Source organism: Myotis yumanensis, unplaced genomic scaffold (genome assembly GCF_028538775.1).
Source record: "Myotis yumanensis isolate MYYU_CA2020_CCGP unplaced genomic scaffold, mMyoYum1.0.hap1 SCAF_7, whole genome shotgun sequence".
NCBI lineage: Eukaryota > Metazoa > Chordata > Mammalia > Chiroptera > Vespertilionidae > Myotis > Myotis yumanensis.
In genome coordinates, this window is record NW_027223758.1 from 73923094 (window position 1) to 73946742 (window position 23649).

The 23649-nt window shown below is 46.0% G+C and overlaps 1 protein-coding gene and 1 pseudogene across 1 annotated transcript; one reads left to right on the forward strand and one right to left on the reverse strand.

The window, feature by feature from the left end:
- The first annotated feature begins 242 nt into the window (after positions 1-242).
- On the forward strand, positions 243-1169 carry LOC139013511 (F-box only protein 6 pseudogene; annotated as a pseudogene).
- Positions 1170-2126: 957 nt separating this feature from the next.
- Positions 2127-21497, reverse strand: FAM83D (family with sequence similarity 83 member D). The gene is made up of 4 exons (XM_070421617.1): positions 21010-21497; positions 10108-10275; positions 5631-5755; positions 2127-3560 (listed from the first exon to the last, which is right to left on the reverse strand). The coding sequence occupies exons 1-4, from the start codon at positions 21484-21486 to the stop codon at positions 2588-2590; spliced, it is 1743 nt and encodes a 580-aa protein (XP_070277718.1). The 5' UTR covers positions 21487-21497; the 3' UTR covers positions 2127-2587.
- Positions 21498-23649: the final 2152 nt, after the last annotated feature.

Below are 23649 nucleotides of genomic sequence, written 5' to 3' on the forward strand. Positions count from 1 at the left end.
CTCTCTCTAAAAATCAATAAAAACATACAGTATTAAAAACAAACAAACAAACAAGAAACTGACACCCTGCCCGGTGCTCAGGGCAGGCAGGGGGGTAACAGGCGCGATAGGAAGCAGGATTTGGAGGCCCAGGCCCAGGACTCTGAAAGATCTGAGGAATCCATCTCCTTGGTCAGGGCTCATAACCACCATTTTTACCCCTACACACACACACACACACAGGCCTGTGTGTGCACCCCAGCACAGCTATGGCCCTGGTCAGCATCAATGAACTGCCTGAGAACATCCTGCTGGAGGTATTCACATACGTGCCTGCCCATCAGCTGGTATTGGGCTGCCGCCCTGTCTGCAGCCTCTGGCTCAACCTCATCAACCTTGTGACCCTCTGGAAACACAAGAGCCTGCGTGAAGGCTTCATCACCGAAGACTGCAATGAGCCTGTGTCTGACTGGAAGATTTTTTACTTTTTGTGCAGCCTCCGCAGGAACCTCCTACGCAACCCATGTGCTGAAGAGGGTTTGAGATCCTGGCAAATCGACTACAATGGGGGGGACCACTGGAAGGCGGAGAGCTTACCTGGAGGCTATGGGCAAGATTTTCCTACCTCTAAGGTCAGGAAGTACTTCGTCACATCCTTTGGATTATGCCTCAAGTCCCAGATGGTGGACCTCAAAGCTGAGGGCTACTGGGAGGAACTAATGGACATAATCCGGCCTGACATCATGGTGAAGGACTGGTTCACCGCCAGAGCAGACTGTGGCTGCACCTACAACATCCGAGTATAGCTGGTCTCAGCCAACTACATCACCTTGGCCTCCTTCGAGCCCCCACCTGTGGCCATCCAGCAGTGGAACAATGCCCAGTGGACAGAGGTTTCTCACACCTTCTCAGATTACCCTCCAGGCGTCCGCCACAACCTCTTCCAGCATGGGGGCAAAGACACCCAGTTCTGGGCAGGCTGGTATGGGCCCCCTGTCACCAACAGCAGCATCATCATCAGCCCTAAGACGCCCGGGAACCCAGCGGCCTCCACAACTCAGCCCAAGACCACGCAGGAGCAGGAGCAGGAGCAGGAGCAGGGGCAGGGGCAGGAGCGGGAACGGGAACGAGAATGGGAAGGGGAAGGGGTTGAGGACTTTAATAACTTGCCCTCCCCACTTCATTTCTAAACCCTTCTGACAGTCTGGATCTGATAGCCTTTCATCTGCCTCTGTCCCGCCAGCCAAGTGCCAAAGGTCTCCTCCAGGCAAGAGATGAGCAGTGGGGAGCAGGGAGGCCCTTGCCCGGGGATCTCCTGCCACAGTTCTAACCTTGGGCAAACCCATTGTTGTGTAGCTCTCACTTCTTGTCATAATAAATGTTTCCAGTAAAACCAAACAAACAAACAAAACACTGCAGGTGTACTCATGACCTGGGTGCATCAGCAAATGTCTACATGGCGGACAACACCCTCTCCTATTAAGACCTCTTTTGCTCTGGCCAGATCAGACAAAGGAAGCCATTATTTAACTCTCTTCCTTTAGTCTGTTCATGCAAATGAGACTAGACAAAAACAGGATTCCACAATCAGACTAACCCTGATTAGCAGGGTGTAGAAACCAGTTGCATTACCTGCCAATGAACTAGGAATCTGGGATAATTATCAGTTGTCTTCTTTGCCCCTACTCCAGGATATTAGATTGCTAAATCATTGTCAATACACCCATCTGATGAAATTAAGCCCATGGGGCCACTAGAGTTAATATCAGGGATGAATCCAGAAATGCAACTAAAGCCTTCTTTGGCAGAGAAGCAGAGAACCAAAGGTCACTGTCTAAATAGCTCAAGCTTTTTCTTTGAAAAGAGACAGCTAAAGGCACATGAAAAGACCTGCGATTTCTGGCAAGTGTCCTCATTCACACTATAGAGAGAGTAACATCAATATTCATAATGCTAAGGAAGGGGTGACCCTGATGCTTGCTGTTTTATGTCTTCTATCTTTTAAGTGACTATTTTCCTTTACAATTTGGATCATGTACTTTTCTCCACACAAAAATAGCTTTAGGTACATTACTTGTGACATACTCCCAGAGTTAAAGAGAAAAACTCCTGAAAGAAAAAAAAGGGGAAAAAAGGTACTCAAGCAATCACCAAATAAAAGTTGTTTATATTTAGTTAATATTAAGAACACAGATATACTAAAGAAGAGACAATTAAGAAGCCATTTATTCTAAACAGGATTTTGAACATAAAAACTAGTGATTCAAAGCTCTTAAACAGAAGAACACACAAATCTAGGAAAATGCAAAACATATTTTATCTCTTACCAGAATTTACCTCTTTAAGAGATATCAATGTTAAAAATGTGCAAAGAAACTGTACCCATAGTGTTGTAACCATAAAACCAATAGCCGGTTTATATATGACAAAAACAAAATTAGAGCATGTAAAATAATGTGCAGTTTATAGAATTCAAAGAAAATCAGGGTGACTAAAAGTCAGGCAAAAGAAAAACAATTAGGGACAGGAGATATTTTGCAGAGCAGGATGCTCTGATGATGTCTATTGCAAGCCTGGAGGAACCCAGGAGGCTCTGAACACTGAGCAGTCACTGATAGGAGGGATAGAGTGTAATATCTCGAATAGCCAGTAAATTAACTGGTGCTCTGGTAAAATTTCCAGAATTAAAGCCAATATAGTTCTCAGTAAGAACTGTTCTCCCTGACAACATGGCCAGCATATGGTGGAGCCGGGACCTGATGGCAGAAAAGTGAAACTGCCGCTCTTTATTCAAGTTTCTAAATGAGTCAAAGTGGGGGGTGCCCCAGTACTTGGAATGTCCAGGAAGGATGAGGTCAGTGGTTCTGATGGAAGTCTGGGAGCCGATGGAGCTTGCCACAGAGCCTTGGGAAGACAGCGAGGAGTACGATTTCAAACTGGAAGATCTCGAGACAGACATCTTTGATACAGGTGACCCTTCTTTAGACTGGGTTCCCTGAGAAAAGACAACATTCTCATCCACATCAGTCTGGGTGGTGGCCGACATGAACCGAACCATGGTTTGCGAGCTCGCTGCCCTGGTGGCAACTGTGGTTTGGGTCCCAGCACTAGTTATGGCGGTGCTGGTTTGTGTTCCCGAGTCACTCACGCTCACCACTGGCATCTCCTCTCCTGGCTCTGTCTGAGTGGCGGCATCAGTCACCTTTCCACCATCTGGCTCTTCCTTGTGGCTGTTAAGGTAGTCTTCCTCACTGATGGTGGAAGACTCAGAGTCGTGGCGCCTGGCCTCTGCCCTGCCCTTGGTGGGTGCTCCACACAGCAGCTCGGCCTTCTTGGGGGTGCTTGAGAGCCTGGCCAGCCGCTGCCGCAGCAGATTGCCCAACGTGAGCTCCTTGGACAATGGTTTCCGGTCAACTAGATGGTCAAACTTGCTGTTGATCTGGAAGCTGGATAGGAGTTTGGAGCTGATGGGCTTTGATTGTGCATACAGGATTCGGAACTCCAGATCAAAGTGTTCAACCACTTGGCCGGACAGAATGACCAAATTACTGCTATTTAATTTGCCATCTGTCCATGTAAAACTTGAGGATTAAAAACAAACAGACACTGGTAAGAATAAGCAACTTTAGTCTTTTCTTATGTCAATCTGAGTAATAAAGTCCAGATATCCTGCTACATAAGATTCATAACTTTGATGACAGCATACCTATCATGTAGTTTAAATTCAGCCTTAACACAGGCATATGGCATATATAGGCTAACATAAAAGTTAAAAGACCAACTGTTTAACCAACACACTACAACCTACACAACCTCAACCTCAGTTTTTAAAAACTAGAAAGGATTTCTAAAATATTTGGCCAGTGCCCTCATTTTCGAAGTGAGGAAACGGCTAGTGGTTTCATAGAAGGAAACTGTGGTGGACCCCAGACCAGGCCCAGTCCTTAAGTATGGCCAGTGCAATGCTGTTATTCTAACCATGACGCTGTTGCTGGAAGCACATTCAGAGCTGAGTAGGACATGTGCCCGACTGTCCAGCATCCCTCCTCCTTCCTCTGGTGACAGAAACCACCTCTATCCTCGCCAAGAAGGTCTTCATTTATGGGCCTCTCCAATTACAAGAGCATATTACCAGGATGGCCAGACTATCCTATCCCCTTGAATACGGGGAGCTACCCAGGGAGGACATGTGACCCACCTCAGGCCAAGTAATTTTTCAAGGATTAAAAGCAGTGCTGAGAGAAATAAAGTCTCTCTCTTTGGGAGACAGCTATGAAAGGCCCCATGAGAAAGCCTAGATCTATGCCTTCAAATGGAGAGCTGACTGAGACTAAAGACCAACTGGAGAAAAGAAGAACCAGAAGACAGTGTTCAGATAAATGGATGGCCTCTAGGTCAAAAAGAGCTAAAAATCTTTCGACATTTCTAAATCACAGGAGTCAAAAAATTCCATCTGCATAGTTTGAGTTAGCTTTCTGCACTTGCAATCACCCCACTGAGAGAGAAGAGTCTTTTGAAAACCCTCAATGAGATCACGTAAATAAGACACCTATCTATACCGGGATTATAAAAATGTCTGTAACAAATGAAAGCTATCATCACCTTCATCCTCAATGGTAGCATACTGCATCTGTAGAGGGTAGTTTTTATATTTTAGAATAGCCAAAACCCAGTTGAGCTAAGTTTGGCTAATACAGATCAAACCTACTTTGGATGAAAAATCTAGATTCCTCCAGTTATTTAAAAATTTCTTATGAAAGGAAGTTTCAGGAAGAGTGTGACTTTTTCCCCAGCATTGAAGGTACTGTTTGAGAAGAAAGGCATCAAGGCTTTCTTCATCTTACCGCCTTCCATCATCCTCAAATCTTTCCACCTTTACCCAGGGCTGACACATAATTATCACTCAGGAGTGTGTTTCTTCAAAAATGATTTTTTCATTTTTAAACTCTACAGACACACCTCATGCACCCCATCAGACGATCAAATGCAGAGCTGGCCAAACATCGAAGCCGCAGGAGAAAAAACGGCATGTCTTAACTTCTGGAGATTAGTGTTAACCACTCATTACCTCCACCCTCTATTCAACTTCTCTGCACTCTCCCTTAAGATGCCGTTGCCAATGTGAGACTTCAAAGGTGGAGGCAGAACATGGATCAGTACTTTCTAAAGCACAAGATTACAAGCCTTGAAGCAAGGTGAAGGAGTTACGTGTAAGCTGACAGCGTCAGCTCTGCCCTCTACTCTGATGCCCATGGCTGAGACTGCCCTTACCACCAAGTGAGCAGGGACAAGGCGTTCAAAGTACCCAGGAACCAGACTTGAGACTGGTCCTGCCACTGTTATTCCTAATTCATCCACTGTGGGCCTAGCTGCAGCTTGAATCTAGGATTTGCTCGCCGTGGGGTCTCCAGACAAATTTCAACCTCTGCACTTCAGTTCTGTAGACCACAGGGCAGGGGAGGTCAACCTCAACTACCTTCTGTAGGAGGAGGTATTGATTAACCTACTCACATACAGATGCACACATCTCAGAATGCCTGGCCATAAAGCCTGGCGTTGGGGAATGGGAGGGTGGGGAAGCTTCTGCCTTTACATAGCATGCTCCTCCTAAACAATTTAGATTAATAAGCATGGGCAGGTGAGAAACTTACCTGTAGGAGCCTGTAGCCACTCGAATGCCATCAATCAATGTGAACTTTTCATGAACCTTCCCAACAATTTTAGTTCCTGATCTTGCATAGTAGATATTTCCTGTAATAGTCCGAACTGTCATCAGCTGTTGGCAGGAGAGTGTGGAAAAAAGAAATGAATAATCTAGTGAACAAATGATTAAGACAAGAGGGCTTAGTTTACAATTCTCAAACAGACAAATATTGGCCAATGAATGGTTCACAGTCCCCATTCGGGAGCTCAACTAATGTTGCTTCACATTTAGTCCAGCTTCTCATATGCCCTTAGTTCATGTGTACATGTACTCTAAAAGAAAACTCACTTTTTGATGATACTAAACAATAGAATCTAGGAAATGACTTTTTAAATAAAACATGGGGGATTAAATTGTCAAAGGGAACACACTAGTAATAAATAACATCTTAACAAAGGTTTAAAGAAGCTAAGTTGATATTTCTCCTACTTTTGTCTAATAGAATCACCAGTAAACAACCCATCCTCACCCACACACAACAATGGGTCTAGAGAACATACAATGAGCCTTTTCTAATACAGGACTTGAGGCAGCAAACATTCATATCACATGTGCCTAATCAGCAATGTCATATTTCCTACAAGTATGTATTTACCAGAAAAGTACAATGGAATCACACTGGGGTTATATACTGCATGTATATGAATAATTATCTTTGTAAAATGACACATGTAAATGTATATACAATGGTATATAAAATACTAAGACAATCTGCATTCTTTGGGGCAGATCAGTAGCTAAATATGTTTAGAAATCTTACACATTCAAATTAAATGTTTAAGATTTTTGTTTGATTCTCTCATTTACTCTACAAACAAAGAAAGCCCCTATGTACCAGGCCTTGAGATAAAAGAGATATAAGGCATGCTTCTTGTGATAAGGTACACTCCTGACCTGCAAGGACTAGATAGGAGAAAAGTAATGAATGATTAAAAAATTATAGCAAGACTAAATCATCCAGAGAAGTGAAAATCTATGTCTACACAAAAACCTGTACACAAATATTCATAGTATCCATTCATAACAATAAAAGACTAGAAATTATTCTAATGCTTTTCAATGGGTGAACAGTTAAACAACCATACCATGATACTACTCAGCAATTAAAAGGAACAAACTATTGGATACACACAACAATTTGGATGGATCTCAAGGGCTTTATGCTGAGGGAAAAAAGCCAATATCAAAAGGTCAGATACTACATAGTTCCATTTATGTAACATTCCCTAAATGATAAAATTATAGAGATGGGGAACAAGTAGTGATTTCCAGGGTTAAACATGGTAGGAGGAGGGTAGAGAGGGGAGTGCATGTGACTATAAAGGTGTAGCATGAGGGAGATCTCAATGGTACAGAATAGCTCTATATCTTGGTGGTAGTGGTGCTCATATGAACACGTGACAAAATGGCACAGAACTATAGACACACACTGTACCCATGTCCATTTCCATCTTTTGCTATTGTACTATAAGTTACATAACCATTGGGGGAAACTGGGTGAAGGCTCCATGGAAACTTCTGTATTATCTGCAATTCCTAGGAATCTATCACTTCAAAAATAAAAACAAAAGGCAAACCAAAGAAAACTATGGCAACACATAACATCATTTCAATGGTATTCTTACCAAAATGCATGATCTTAATTTAACCATGAGGAAGCATCAGAAACCTAAATTCTACAGAAAACTGGCTAATGTTCTTCAAAAGTATCAAGACCCTAAAGACAAAGGAGGAACAGTTCAGGATGAGAGGAAGCAAAGGAGACATGACAACTATATGCCAGCTATGGTCCTGGATTGAATCCTAGACAAGAAAAAGGACTTCCATGGAATGATTAGTGAATTTTATGAGATCTTTAGCTCAGATAATATAGGGTGTCCCAAAATTCACGCAAGATTTGAATTTTGCGAGAGCATTAACAACAACAAAAAAAAATAAAAGCCTAATTTTACTTGGTTTATTGAATCAGATTCTAGTATCTGTTGCCCTTTGATTTCAATCCCTTCAATTTGATAAGCATTACCAAGTACCAATTATGGCCCAGGAACAGGGACAATGAAGACCAATGAAGACCACAGCTTTGCGTATGTGCCAGCAAGGCCGTGGAGGCCATTTACCCGATGTGCTATTCCATACATAACCCTATACTGTATACTTTATGAATCAATAAAAAATTTACAATTTTTAATTATAAACCTGTTTTCTATCAAAATTACTTCTTGCGTGAATTTTGGGACACCTTATAGTATTATATCGTTTATTTCTTGATTTTTCAAATTTGTACTGAGATTTGTAAGATGTTAACATTTAGAGAACTTGGGCTACAAATATTCATGAATTTCTTATATTGTTTTTGTAACTCCTTTGTAAATCATAAATTGTTTTAAAATGGAAATTAATTTTTTAAAAAAGCTAGTAACTTCCACAAAGGTACATATGGAGCTGGCAGGGGAGGGCTTCCTGGAGAAGGTAATGACTCCTAAGCAGAGCTTCAAAGGATCAACATATAATAAAAAGCATAAAAAATATCACTATGGGCAGATTTAGGCCTGATTTTGTGCATCTTGTCTCTTTGGCCCTTATATCAGAATGTTTTACAGGCCTCTGTGATTGTGGCCAAAGCACTTTTGAGGCCTATACACAAATGTGTGACCAAGTTCCTACAGACAGGACACCCAACATCTGAACCAGTTGCAGAGCCAGGGCCTGGGGGAGGAAGGCAGCCCTGACTTGGTGAGGGCACATGTTCACCAGCATAGACACACCAGGTGTGAGAAGCAGCCAGCAAAGATGGTGCTTCCCTAGGAAGGAGTTAAGACATGATGAAAATTGGTGAGGCCAGAGGTACAGACCTCCTTTCAACTCCTCCTGCAGACATAAAAGACAACGATAAAGACACCAACCAGCTCTGGGCAACTGAGTAGGCAGACGGTACTCCTAGATTTCTGCCAAGTAGATGAATCACAGACAATCACTTGACCAAAGTGGTGGCTAGAGCTAATCTGTGATTTTCCTGCTGATAACATACCACCTTAATTACAGAATGAGTGCCTTGAAATTAAACACTGATGCCTTCAATGTCCTCACATGGTTCTCTGTGAGCAGTCACAGATGAACATTTGGCTACAGGACAATGTACTTTTCCATGCCTGATTTGCATATTCCTTGGGTTGACCTGATCTCATTTTTCATTTGATTGTTGGGTCACATGGCTGGTTCATTTCTTTGGGTCTCCATGCTATAAACCTACCTCCACCATGATTTGCTTTGTAGCATTAGCAACAAGTTGAAAATTACCTAATTAAACCCAATCCTCGGTTTCCTCATTAGGGAAAACAACCGACAAGCACTCTGTGGGAGACGTTAAATAGCTAAAATTTTGCAAAACCAAATTGCTTGATAAGAACAAGGCAGCAACTGTATGTCCATATGCAATTACCCATATTTTCTGTTCATTCTGCTGACTGTTTTATTTCCAGTACCTAGAATAGCTCATAGTAGGTGCTCATAGGCAATGAACTAAGTTGATAAATTAAATTCTGAAGCTCACAGGTTAAGTTGTTTAATTTAAAAAAAAAAAAAGAATGGTGTAATAAGTATGACTATTTTTCTTGCCTCTTTCCACTAAAGAGAGCAAGCTAGTTAAGTTGTACCACCTTAGATTTTTATTTTTTATTTATTGATTTCAGAGAGGAAAGGAGAGGGAGAGAGATAGAAACATCAGTGATGAGAGAGAATCATCGATTGGCTGCCTCCTGCACGCCCCCCATCGGGGATTGAGCCCGCAACCCAGGCATGTGCCCTTGACAGGAATCAAACCCGGAACCCTTCAGTCTGCAGGCCGACTCTCTATCCACTGACCCAAACCAGCCAGGGCTAACCTTAGATTTAAATAAAGTCATGCTCAGAGCAAAGGCCATAAAAAGCCTAATTTTATAATGAGACATGAGAGACACAATGGGACAGTGATGGTAGATGGGGAGTCAAACCCCAGGCCCACTAACTTTCCAGTTGTATACACTGGATTCTCTGTGTCACCCCTTCCTGCCACTTACTCGATAAGGCTTCTGTGAGGATTAAATTGAATAACATTTGTCAAGAGCCCAGGCCAGTGCCTAGGACACCATAAATGTGATCATTATGATAAAATGAGAACCTACCAGCACTACAGTCAAAAGCAGCAGCATCCAAGGCAGCCTCTTGACGTGAACAGTCAGGCTCCTAGTCAGGAGGCAGCATGATGTGAGGGAGGGACAATGACTTGAATCCTGACTGTCGTTTCTTTTCTGTGAGACTTCAAGCAAATAAATCACCTTGCTCATGGCCTCAGTTCCCTCTCTTATACTGGAGATACCACTACCGACTGCTATGTAGATAGGTCCTATTTTTGATTGTGGTGAAATCAGACACAGTGTAACACAAACCTTTTCTTGTTCAGGATGAACTTTCAGATCCATACACATATCCAAAAACTGAGAGAGTAGAGCCTGGTCCAGAAGGATGTATACAGCAACTCCCTGTTTCCGACATATTTCCTGCAGATCTCTGAAGATGTCGATATCTGTGAATACATCCATCACCACGGCAATCACCTGCAGGGTCAGGGTGAGGAAGGGCAAGCTGTCAGCTCGTACCACCACCATCTGCAGCTCCTTGTGCGGGCTCTGGACCCTATCTCATAGCTGGGAAAGGATCCCCATGCTATGACATTCTTCCTTCTCCTGCAGTATTGATTTTCTCCTCACTGTGGACTCCCCTCCATCTCCAAAGACACTGTTGTCACTGTATCCTACAAATCTGGACTTGGCTTAGCTAACCCTCCCAAACTGCTTCCTAGCCACTCCCCTCCACACTGGTTAATTTCTCAGAAACATACGTTAATCCACTGCCCTGACCTCCTATGATCCTATTCCATTCAATTTCTCTTCTTTTACTAAACCCCCTTCCCATCCTATAGGCTCAGCTCAGACCAGCAACCTGTCTAGATTCTGTGGCTAACACACCATTCTCTTAGGCCTGTTGCTTCCACACTGGCTTCAGTTTCCTGTCTGTAAAAGTAAACAAAACCTTAGATTCTCTGAGCCCCTTCTGGGTGTAGCATTCTCTAAGTCTGTGATTTTGAGTATTGTCTGATTTGGGATCATAAGCTCTGAGTTTTTGTTACAACTGAGACAGGCCCACCCCATCCACCACCAACTCAGAGCTTGGAAATGACCATACCAGGCAAGCAGATCCTCCCACTTGTGCCTCTAACACTGATACCAAATCTTCACAATGTTCTACTCCCTCCACTAGTCAGGATCCAACCAAATGGCTCCCACAGCACTAGTCTCCCTTCTTTAAAAGGTGGTCTCTAGTTCTTGATTATCTTGATTATCTATCTGTCCACAGTATACATCACAACAGGAATATGGAAATATATCCTAAGGATTCTGTCCTGAAGCTTGACCAGTCCTTTCTTCTCCCCATTAGACTACAGTTAAGAGATGCCTCAGTCAGGTATCTTTGGGAAAATTACAGCTGTTTCCACTGTCTGTATCCTTGGCTGCAAAATAGGTTTGTAGTGAGAACTAAATTATTATGTTACATGAAATGCAAGGCACAAAAGATCTCTTAAGTGTCTGTTCATTGAATCACTTTACTAGTCCAGAGTTTGAGCTATTCAGACAGTTCAACACAGGGAGGCATCCGCCAGCTCCCGGCTTTCCTTGCTAAAGACAGACTGCTCCAGACACAAAGCCTCTAATCATACCCTTTGCAGGTTTAAACCGTGGCCCTCAGCTAACTCCTGGCAGGGCCATGGGGATATAAAACATCCAGGTTTAGAAACAAGTCCTTGCAAATGGAGTCATAAGTGGGGATGTAAGCTAAGAAAACTGTCCCCCGAAGCCAAGGCTTGGAGCCTTTTACAGTCTGCCGCTGTGAGGGCTTTTCTCTCCTCCCAACCTCAACAGTAAAAATGTCTTTTTTAATCACGTTAACTCGTTGTTTTGAACTTTAAAGTATTGACAGGTCTCACCTGAACAGGACTGATTCAAACTCTGGCCCGAGAGGACTCAGGATAGTACCTAACAATATTTACCCTTTAAGTATTTAGGGGGAAGGGGAAGAGGTTAAAGAAGTGCAGAGACAGAAAGGCAATTTTGCTGTCTTTCTCCAACACCCAGAGCCTCATCTACCAGGAGGAGGGACCTTGAAATGCCAGCTCCTGGGAAGTCACTGCTACAAGAGAATCTGGAAAGATCAATTTATCTCTCTGGCTGCTTCTCCTCATTCCTCCCCTCCCCAATTTTTGTTTTTAACTTTATTTTTATTGCTGACCCTATTACAGATGTACCCATTTCCCACCCTTTGCACACCTCCACGCAGCCCCCGAATCTTCCCCAATCTGGATGAAACCCCAGCTGTGAGCTATTCCTGGTAAAGGGTACAGTGAAACCCACTGGGCACATTAATTTAAAAAATAAAGAGTTCTTTCTGAATCGGTGGCATCTCCAGAAGTCTATATCCTCTGATGGGTTTTACACATCCTATCTGGAGTTGTATCTACCCCATTCATTGAGGTCACATAGCAATGGTTAAAAGGCAGAAAAATCCTGGGCACACAAATCCCAGCTCTGTGGTTTACTAGTTGTGTGACCTTGGGCAAACTGCTCAATGTCTTTGAGCCTCGTTTTTCTCCTCTGGAAGATATGGATAATATTAGCATCTACATCAAAGGGCTGTTGTGAGGATTAAATGAGACAAAGCCTTGAAACTGGTGTTCAATTATGCAGCCAGCACCCCTTCAGAGTCTACTGCGAGCTGAATCCTTGTACTAGGCAGAAAGGTGGCTGTAGAGATTTGACCTAGACACAACTTATCTACAAAGAGAGGACATGGGATGCAAGGAAGAAAAAGGATATGTACTGTTGGAGGCAATGAGATGAGTGGACACTATGGAGAGCAGGGACAGTACAGCATCTGCCCTGCAGCGGTGGACGCACCACAGCACTCACTGTTTACCAAATAAGAGCAGAGGAAGATCCCTGGAGGAGAGGGCACTTGAGGTGAATCACAAATAAGGACAAGATTCGGACAGGGGAAAAGTGAAGGGGAGGACATTCTGGCAGGAAGCCATGTGATGACAGAGGAAGAAGTAGGAAACAATGGGTATGTACCAGTTTGGCTGGCACGTGGAGTATGCACAAAAGGGAGCAACAGGACATGACTGAGACATAAGTCAATGAGCAAGGTCACAGAAGGCCTTGAATGCCAACCAAGGAATCAGTATCACACAGGCAATGGAGGGAAAGGGGGTTAAGAAGAGTAATGAGTTCAAAGTGAATACCCCAAGTGACGGAAGAGGCTGATGCTGGGAGAAAGGAAGGGGTAGGCTGGAGATCTGGCCCCACCTCCTCCAACACAGGTCCATGTACCCAAGTGCCCACAACACAGCAAGCACTTAGATACCTTTAGGTTCAGGAACACTTTATTTTTTAAATGATAGAGGTTTTGATGATGGAAGCAATGAGGATTAAAGAGGAAAGGGGCCATGGGAAAGCCAAGCAATGGACTGGAGGAGAAAAGAAGAGGGAAGGAAGGGTGGGAAGAGGCAGAGGAAGATTCAGGTTTACACAAACAGGAAAAGAAAGAAGCTTGAGAGAGAAGCTTCAAAACTGGCAGTAAAACCTTTATAGGGGGATTCTATATGCACAGGTGTAAGAATGAGAGTAAAGCTCACAAGAGAAAGCTAGAAGACAGATACCTGCTTGCTTCTCTTATATCCCACTGTTCCTTCAAACATCCAGTGAGCCAACCATAAGCCTGGCATGGTGCTGGGCTTTGAGGACCTAGGGTTGTCAATCAATGTCCTCAAGAAACCCTACTACTGAGGGACACAGGAGATGAGTCAGGGTTAAGACAGTGGGATGGGGCCAATGGACATGCACCAAGGAAGCCAGCCCAGCTGGCGAGGTTAGAGAAGGTTGAGAACTGCTGGAGGTAGGGACTCAGGAGCAGGGCCATTAGTATAAATCAACTGCCAAACAGAATTTAGATTCACAACTCCATAAGACAACTGTACAAACAACAGCTTTGTTAGGTTTCACCGTTTGCTTTTAAAGCCTCAATCCTTCCTGTGTGTACTGAAAATAACTGGTTTGAATGCTGGTCCCCAGCACCCACAGGGTATTTAGAGGATAGATGGAGGCATGTCTTCCTGACTCCCCTGTACCCTTACTAGAGCAGGACTCTTTTTTAAAAGTATGTTTTTATTGATTTTTTATAGAAAGAGGAAGGGAGGAGAAAAGATAGGAAACATTGATGATAGAGAAACATAGATCAGCTGCCTCCTGCACACCCTCTACTGTGGATCAAGCCCACAACCTGGGCATATGCCCCGGCAGAGAATAGAACCAGCGACCTCTACGGTGCATGGGACAATGCTCAATCCACTGAGCCATGCCAGCTGGGCTAGAGCAGGACTCAAGACTTCTGTAGAAGGAACAGCCCTCTACATTTAAGCAATCAGTAGGAAATCCCTCCTTCCTTCCTTCAAGACCCAAGCCCTGCTCCCCTATACTCTCCCTCCTCAGCTCTACCAGTTCCCATGCAACCAAGCTCTGCAGAGTAGAACTAGACCTGGGGCCTCTCAAATCTCTGAGGGAACAGTCTCTTCAGTGAGCTGAGCAATGACCTGGACTCATTCACCAGCCAGCCAAGTGCCTGCTTTCCAAAGCCGGACACATCTCCTAGGTGTTGGTGTTCATGCTGCAGGGCCCCAAAAGTACATCTGGACTTGACAGAAGCATAGAAGCCAGTCACTGCTCCCTCCCTGAGGAGTAATTCAGGGATGGACAAAGGAGAGACATCAGGAAGGTGGGCATCCCATGGCCACCAAGTGCCCTGCATGGTCACTGTGGGTCCTGCCCTGTCCCGGCCTCTGCTGCATAGAGCCTGCCCACTTTCTTAGGGCTAGAAACTCTCTAAGTGTTGACTTTTGAGAGTCTATTCCAGTGTCAACACCCACCTGAAACTCACTGCAAATTAGTCATGCCTGGTACCCCATACTGTTCCTACACTTTCTCAACCACATCTGGAGCAGCCACACCTGTGTCAATCCCACATCATCAGGTGACAAAACCACAAGCCTTACTTCACCCTACCAACATCCCTTGCTGATCTATACCAAGGGACTTGGTGGTCCACACAGTTAGAGTCACAGTCTCAGGTATTCTTGGTCTTTAGGAAGGGCACAAACTCTGTTTATGCTACTTTTCACATAGAACCGGAATCTTTTCTACATGTCTTCTTGCACAAAATCTCTACGAGATATCTAGAGATTTCAAAACCCCATTAATTGTATCCCCAATTTACAAATGAGAAAAATAAAGCTTGGAGAGGTTAGGTAACTCGTTCAAAGTGACACACTTAAGCAAATGCAGGAGCTGGAATTTCCGCCCAGGCCTGTGTGACTCCAGAGCTGTGTGGTAAAGTGTTAAACTAAATACAGTGGGGCCTTGACTTACGAGTGTCCCGACTAACGAGTTTTTTTGAAATAGAGCCATCTCTCGGCCGATTTTTTGCTTTGAGTTGCAAGCTCAAAAAAATTCGGGTTACGAACCAGCTTCAGATACCCCACCGCTAGTTGGCGCAGCGAACGTCACAGTGATTTGACATATGAGTAATTTGAGTTATGAGCTCCGTCAAGGAACAAATTAAACTCCTAAGTCAAGGCCCCACTGTATTACTCCCAAGAAGTCCAGTAATGTTCAGCCTGCAAATGACTGAGAGCCTGGACTAAATCCTAAAAGGATCAGTAAAGTACCTGGGATCAAGCCCACCACAGAGGATGATTACAAATAACATGCAATAAATCAGAGCAAACACTAAGGAAACTTGGAACTCCCTAGACAGTGGGCACCTTTTCTCTGAAGATGGTACTGCTAATTCCAAATGGACTAAATCAGGATGTCTTGGGAAACAAAGATATTATGTGAACAGGCTATAGAATTAAACCTGGACATGGATCCTGGATCTTCCACTTTCAAGCACCATGTACCCTCTAGCAAGTTACTTAAGGTGCAAATAATACTGTCTATATGTTATAGTGTTTGAGGGTTCAGTCAATGAGAGAATTCATGTCAACATTTGACAGTTCCTGGCATAAAGCCCTCCTATGGCAGCTAATGTTTAGTCCCAATTCTGCCACTATTTCTTGGCCAAGTCATTCTACCCGAGCTGCCTCCTCAAAAATGGCCCCTTCCAGCTCTAGTCTGATTCATGCGTCCTTCAATGGGCTGGGCTGGGAGCTGACCCAGCACATGAGCAGCCTCAAGGGGCCACTCAGTCATTCCAGTTCTCATTCCAGTTCTTCCTCTGCAGGATGTTTGTGTCAATCACTCCTTCCTACTGCACCTCAGTTTCCCTCCCTTCCCACCCATAGTCATAAAGCAAGGACACGTGTGCAACATGCTTGGAATTCTACCAAAGTTCTACACACATTCAAAGATGCGTCAACCTATCAAGTGGTCAACATAGCCTGGCTGATGAATTCCTCACATTGACCACATGACACCCAAAGTCAATTTCCTTCGACCCCCTAGGGCACCAGCCACTTCTTCTGAAGATACTCTTGCTAAAAAAGCAAAAGATAGCCTTAGCCGGTTTGGCTCAGTGGGTAGAGTGTTGGCCTGCAGATCAAAAAATCCGGGGTCGGATTCCAATCAAAGGCATGTACACCTAGGTTGCAGGCTTCTCCCTGGCCTTTTTACCCTGATCAGGGTTCGTGCAGGAGAGCAATCTATAGATGTGTTTCTCTCACATCAATGTTTGTCTTTCCCTCGCTCTTCCACTCTCTCTAAAAAGATCAATGTAAAAATATCCTCCGGAGAGGATTAACAATAAATAAATAAATAGATAGATAAATAAGCAAAAGACATATATTCTCTCAATTTCTTACAGCTTTTTAATACAACAGAAATTCTCTCCTTGGAATTTCTTTTAAAAAGCTTTAAACTATCATATCATCTCCAGGTTTAATAAAAAACAAGCATAAATTTCCATAGCAAAACCTAATTTTGCCTGTGTGTTTTCTCTCTAGATTTCATAGGCTGTTGTTATAAAATTAACAATTCAAGTGTCAGATTGGAGTGTTGGTAGAGCCTCCACCTGCAGAGAGTGGCACAGTTCCTCTCCAGAAAGGGAGGGGGAGGGCGCCAGGTTTTCAGTGGCCTGTAGAGGGACTGATCATACACAGCTGCATTTCCTCTGTACTGTTCCAGCCTGAAGTATACAAGGGGGCTGGGTTTTTAGAAAGGGAAGGAAAACCATCAAGAGGTGTTTATCTCTCTGTCCCTCTCCCTCTGAAGTAAATAAATAAACCAACCAAAAAACAAACATTTAAAAAATACAATATATAGGAATAGATTTTGGAGTAGGTGTGTAAGGGGAAAATTCTATACAGTTCAAAATTACCCTGAAAATTCCTAAGGAAGCAAACATCTGTGCTCTCAAAAAGTCCAAAGCAGCCCGGCCAGCATGGCTCAGTGGTTGAACATAGACCTATGAACCAGGAGGTCACAGTTCAATTCCCAGTCAGGGCATATGCCTGGGTTTCAGGTTCGATTCCCCCATGTGGGATGTGCAGGAAGCAGCCGATCAATGACTCTCATCATTGATGTTTCTATCTCTCCCTGTCCCTTCCTCTCTGAAATCAATAAAAATATATTTTTTTAAAAGTCCAAAGCAGTCCGGCTTTGGTGAAGCTCAACTGAGCATGAGGTAGTCAGCTTGTATGCAGAAGCCATGTCGTAGATAAATCATGTTTTTTAAGCATCGTACCTCACTTACTATGGCAGAATACCCACACTTTGAAAGGTACACAGAAACTGAGCCAATGGAGAGACTGGCATAAGCCCCAGTCACACCTACTGTGGGACAAGTACTTGTTGCGTGGAAAGGGAGGTAGAATCACCAGAACTATTGCATTGTCGCCCTTGGTGTCCTTCCCCATCCCAACCCGCCCCCCCCCCCCAAATGCATGTAGGTGAATGATCAAAGGTGCATATGATGGGTCTCCACGTTATCTTCTGAGCACCTCTTCCATGTCAGAACAGCTCAAAAAGCAGCATGAGTCCTGGATGAGGATGAAACCTATCCCAGAACTGAACTGTCCATTCAGGCTACAAAACCAGAACTAGACACTGCCATTTACCAAATAACCTTGCTTTGTGCTTATGTCCAGTCTTCTTCCAGAAAGGGCAGATTTAGTACTGTCATTGTCATTTTCTGTTCATAAGATATGTCATGTGGAAATTAGATTTTTCCGTTAAGAAACGGAAAAATCTTCAGCCTGCTGAAAACTACCAATGTGGCAATCCTTCCTCACAGCACGGAGGACATGTGGAGCAGTAACTGAGAGCATGGGGTCAGGAGCCAGGCAGTCTTGGGCTTGGGCCCAGCTCTGTCCCCCACTAACTGCATGATCTTGAGCAAGTTACTTAACCTCTCTGTGCCTGGTCTCAAATCCAACTCCTCTCCCCATCCATACCCTGAGCCTTATTCTCCTATATTCTAATTTGGTAGCAACAAGCTAAAAAATCTCTATCCTCAACTCTTTCTATACCTTCTTCTCCTTGGCTTTGCCTATTCTCCTGCCCCCTCCCTCACTACCAAGTCCTAAAAATTCTACCTAAAATTCACCTCCCTGCTGCAGCACTGCCTTATTATTAGCACAGACCTTCTTCTAACACAGCGGTTCTCAACCTGTGGGTCGCCAACCTGTGGGTCGAGACCCCTTTGGGGGTCGAATGACCCTTTCACAGGGGTCGCCTAAGACCATCGGAAAACACATATATAATTACATATTGTTTTTGTGATTAATCACTATGCTTTAATTATGTTCAATTTGTAACAATGAAAATACATCCTGCATATCAGATATTTGCATTACGATTCATAACAGTAGCAAAATTAGTTATGAAGTAGCAACGAAAATAATTTTATGGTTGGGGGTCACCACATGAGGAACTGTATTAAAGGGGCAAGGCATTAGGAAGGTTGAGAACAACTGTTCTAACACATAGATCCCGCGGGTCCCTTCCTTACAACCATCCTGGATACCAGTCTCACCCCTCTCTAACGCACCCACCTACTGCAGGAACACCAGACTGATCATGCTCCTCTCCTCCCTCTAAACCTTCAAGGGCTCCCAATGCTCCTTCAAGTAGTGTGCAAAGCCTGATGGTCTGGCCCATGCTCCCCTCCAGCCTCCTCTCCGACCACTAACCCTCACATACTTTCTGCTCCAGCTGTAAGGAACTTGGCTGCCTCCCAAACATGACAGGTCCTTTCATGCTTCTGGGCCAGTCCCTGCCCTCTGGCCTGGCAAGCCCCACCACCCTCCTCGGGGATGCAGCTCCAAGGTCACCCCACTCCTGAGAGGCTTTCTTTCTTCAGCCCCTCCCCGACTACCTGCAGCAGCCTCACTGCCTCCCACCAGCAGACTGTCAACTCTCAAGTGCAGGCAAGGGTCATGCCCTCCACCCGTGGCCCCAGCCCCTGACACAGTGTCCGATACACAGCAGACACTGAAAAAGCAAGTAATGCGCACATGGGAGAGACACTGGAAATACTTATCCAATTTAAAGGTAATGTGCCAGTTATCAGTTAAAAATCACCCAGGTTCCAAATACAGAATCTTAAAGATTTTAGTGTGTGGCTGGATTCGGGCACAGAATGGAACAGGAGGTTCCACCCAGGAATGTCAGCATTACAGAATGCCCCAGGGCACAGCGGAGCCTGAGCGCCAGCCTCAAGCCCCTTCTGAAGCCAGCCTAAGAGTTTACAGACAGTTTTCCCTCTGGCATTAGCTCCAGTGCCCCTTCACTACCACTAAAAATTAAAGCTGGGCAACAGGCTAGGGCAATCTCTCTCCTTTATGGAGGCCTGTTCGTTCCTTTTCTCAAGTCCCAAGTGCCCAGGTTCTCATCCTGGAGGTAAGCTTTGGGAATGCACACCAACCGCACAATCAAGCCTTTTTCTATCTTTTTTTAATATATATATTTTATTGATTTTTTACAGAGAGGAAGGGAGAGGGATAGAGAGTTAGAAACATCGAAGAGAGAAAAACATCGATTAGCTGCCTCCTGCACACCCCCTAATGGGGATGTGCCCGCAACCAAGGTACATGCCCTTGACCGGAATCGAACCTGGGACCCTTCAGTCCGCAGGCCAATGCTCTATCCACTGAGCCAAACCGGTTAGGGCCTTTTTCTATCTTTTTAATCTCTCATTGAGCCCACAGTGACTGCAGCATCCAAAGGACCCTCAGCACACCTGAAGCACTACGGAGCTGACACTGGCCTAGCTGGAGCTCACATCTACGCCCCCAAAGGCAAGGCACTAGCCTATTGTATCCCCTACCCGCCACAACCCCATCATCAGGCAAAAAAAGCAGCCAGCATCAGGAACCTTGGGAGACTTGGGGCTTGCTCCTGGACTTGGCTCTCTCAACCAGACTTCATGCATAGATATTGTAACTCACAGTCACACTCAAGTGCCACCCCTAGCTGGTCTTACTAAGACCTAGTGCTTTACTGCCATGTTCCTGGCCTAGTCTACCCACCTTGTGTGCTGCATTCTTCTTCCCTGACTGCCAGGTACCAAGCACCCTGCTGCAGTTCCATCCTGGCTGGTGAGACAAGACCTCCCTCCCACTGCACCCCAATACCATGTCACACTAAGAGTCCGACAATCGCACCAAAACTGCTGTGAGTCGACCTAATGCTGGGGGTCTGCATTTTAGGAAGCCACTGCTAACTGGGGCATCATCCAGCCTGTGAAAGAGCAACCCCCTGCCCTACCCATTCACAGGGGGAGCAACTTGCTCCACGCTCTATAGGTACTGCCGCTCTTGTCTGCATTTGCTTTCTGCAACATGAGACAGGTGGTGACTAGCAATAGTAGATTCCTAATGGCCCACAGTTGTCCCTGGGGACCATCTTTCAGGAACTTTTCCCTAGGTAAAGCAACTCCTAAGAAGCCCCTGAAAGTGGGGTCGAGTGTTGGCTGACAGCCAGGAAAGTTGGCCATCTGGTGTGGTTTAAATAAAATTTGAAAATGGAGGCCTGTCTGGTCCCCTTTCCCAGGAGATGTGAATGTTAGGAGCTGGAACTCAGGCACAATTCGGTTCTGGGCGACCGAGACTCCTCCCACTCTCCCCAACCACGAGGAGGGGCCAGGAGGTCAGGAATTCGAGGGGTGATACACAGGGTGGGGCCCGGCGCTCCCAAGAGGCCTCCGTTTTCCATGCTTGAAGAGGGTCTCCGGTCCGGCCCACTCACCTCCCGCGCCGAGCGGAGCTGCTGGCGCAGCGCGTCCTTGCAGCCGTAGGGGCCGCCGGCGCCCGCGCCGCGGGGCTGGAAGTGCGCCTCGACGCGCGTGGCGCCGCGGTAGGCGCCCCGGTAGAAGGCTGGCCAGCCGAGCTCCAGCAGCGGCGGCTCCAAGTCCGACTGCTCGGGGAAGTAGGTGCCGGACGAGCAGTCGTGTGACGAGCCGAAGGAGTCCTCGGCCTCCGCCGCCGCGCCCTCCTCGCGGGGCCGCTCGGCCGTGCGCAGAATGGAGCGCACCTCGTCGGGGTTCAGGAAGCGACCCAGGCGCTCCTGGCGCAGGAAGGCGGCGAAGGCGTCGGGGCCGCCCGCCACCAGCTCCTCGAGCGCCAGGCGCTGCGTTTCGCTGTACAGCTCAGCCAGGTTGGGCGGCCCGCACGGCGACAGGCAGGCGGCGGGCAGCTCGTCCAGTCCCTCCGGCAACAAAGCCATGGCAGCGCTCAGGCCCTACAGAGCTCGGAAGAGCGAGGACGGGCAGGCCTTTTTATAGCCCCTTTGAATCAAACCGGCCCGCGCCATTGGCCGCGCCGCCCCGCCCCGGCTTTCCCATTGGCTGTTTCCTCTTAACGGTGGCGTTCGGACGCAGTGCCCGCCGCTACGGCCCGCCCCTTGACGTGCATTGGCTGCCCCGCGGCCCGGCCCCGCCCCACCCCACCCCGCCCCGCCCCTCCTCCCGGGCAGAGGTCCACCTCTTCTCTTGTTCTGGGGTTGCTCCATGGAACTTGATTTTGGTGACTCTGTCCTGCTCCAGGGTAGTCGTTCCTGCTCGGGCCCCGCGGAGCGCGGACCTCTTCACAGTCAGCTGGAGGAGCGACAGGCCCGATGGCCGCGGGGGCCCGGGTGGTGGCCCAGGCAGCGGAGCCCGAACTGAAGCCGGAGAGCCCGGCCCCTGCCGTCCTAGCGCGCCCCCTGCCGGCCCCTCCGTTCAAGGCCGGGCGCGATCAGTCCTAGGCGCTCGGGGAGGCAGGCGCCTGCTCCCCAGGGACACTGACCGCGGTGCTCCTGGGTTCTCAGAGCTTGGGCGTGACCAGCCATGTCTCCTGCATTTAATCATTCATTCGAAAATGGCGGTCTATCGTCATACCCCTCCTTTGATTACACCCTTAGGTAGCTTTCTCTTCTCTCACTTCATCGTGTTTTTGCCTGGCAAAACTCCAACCCCACTCTCCACCTACTTTCCACCTGCACCTAGTTGTGCAGGTTGGCTAATTGTGCTTTAAATTTATTATCTCAAGTGCCTGTTAGCCTACATTCCCTTCATTCATTCTACCTTTTCCTCTCTCTTATTCTTAAAGTTTGCTTCCTATTTCACTGAGAAAATAGAAGCGATCAGAGAGAACTTGCACATGCTCTAATCACGTCCTCTCCTCTCTCCCTACATACTGGGCCTTCTGCTACTATTGATCAACAGTCCCCTCCATTTGGGCCCTAGCTGCCAGCCCCTCAACTACTAACCTGTATCTCTCCAACAATTCTCTCCTCTCTCCGGGATCATCCATTTCCCTTCTTTACTGGTTCATTCCTATCAGCATTCAAACATGCTGAAATATTTTTCATCTTAAAACAACCCTCTCTCGACGCCACTACATTTCTTCCTCCCCATTTCTCTGCTCATTTTGATAACATAAAACTTCAAAAGAATTGTGTATATTCACTGTCTCCAGTTTTCCTCCCATTCTTTCTTGAACCCTGTCCAATCAAGCTTAGGCCTCCTTTACGCTACCAAAACCTCTTGTCTAGGTCATCAAGAACTCCACAGTGCTAAATCCAATAGTCAATTTTTAGGCCTCATTTTCCATGTGTAAATGAGAGGGCATATGTACAACTGTAAAGTGCTTCCTAAGTGTCACAGGTTACCATTGTTATTTAGAAACCAAAAAACTTTTAAACTGGATGAATGCCCACTGTGGCAAAGATACCTCTGTTCTTCCCATCCTATCCCCAACCCCAACCTGTTTATGAAGCTTTCCAAGCCCAAGTGTGGGGCCTTCCATGTGTCCCTGCTCTGCCATCCTGTGTCCAGAAGGGTCCAAGAAAGCACTCTTTCCATTGTCTTCTGAGATACCAACACATGTCTGCAAATGACAAAGACAAGGTCGGTGGTCTGGGACTGTGCAACCATATAACTTGTCAATGCCTCTATTGCCTGAGGGAAAAGTAAGAATAACCAGGGTCTCCCCTGCTGTGCTGTTGTAATGTGAAGTAGTATATAGCATTTTACCTCCTCACTATCAGCTATGTGAGGAAAAGGATTGGGGTAGGAGGTAGGGAAGAGGATAGTGCACTCTCAAGGACAGAACAGAAGAGAGGACAGCCCTATTACATAAAAATATGTCATCAGACAAACCTTTGAAAGTGTAACCAATGTTAATTCCAAAGGGAGCATTGACAGAGTGAAGGTCATTCCTAATCATCTACCTTGTCTTGAATTCACTAGGTTTTACCATCCCCCAGTCTAGAAAGACATCTCCATGTCTGAGACCTCAGAGCTCCCTCTGCTTTAGGGGCCTCCTGGCAGAGTCTTCTGTAGTGGGGGGCAGGGATTCCCCACTTTCTATCCCAGGCATCACCTCTTTGTGAATTCAACTCAGCACA

Coding starts and splice junctions, on each gene's coding strand:
- FAM83D (XM_070421617.1), bottom strand. CDS start 21,486: ATGGCTTTGTTGCCGGAGGGACTGGACGAGCTGCCCGCCGCCTGCCTG. Junction 5,756..10,107: donor TTCATCCTGAACAAGAAAAG/GTTTGTGTTACA, acceptor TCCTGCCAACAG/CTGATGACAGTTCGGACTAT. Junction 3,561..5,630: donor GTGGCTACAGGCTCCTACAG/GTAAGTTTCTCA, acceptor TTAATCCTCAAG/TTTTACATGGACAGATGGCA.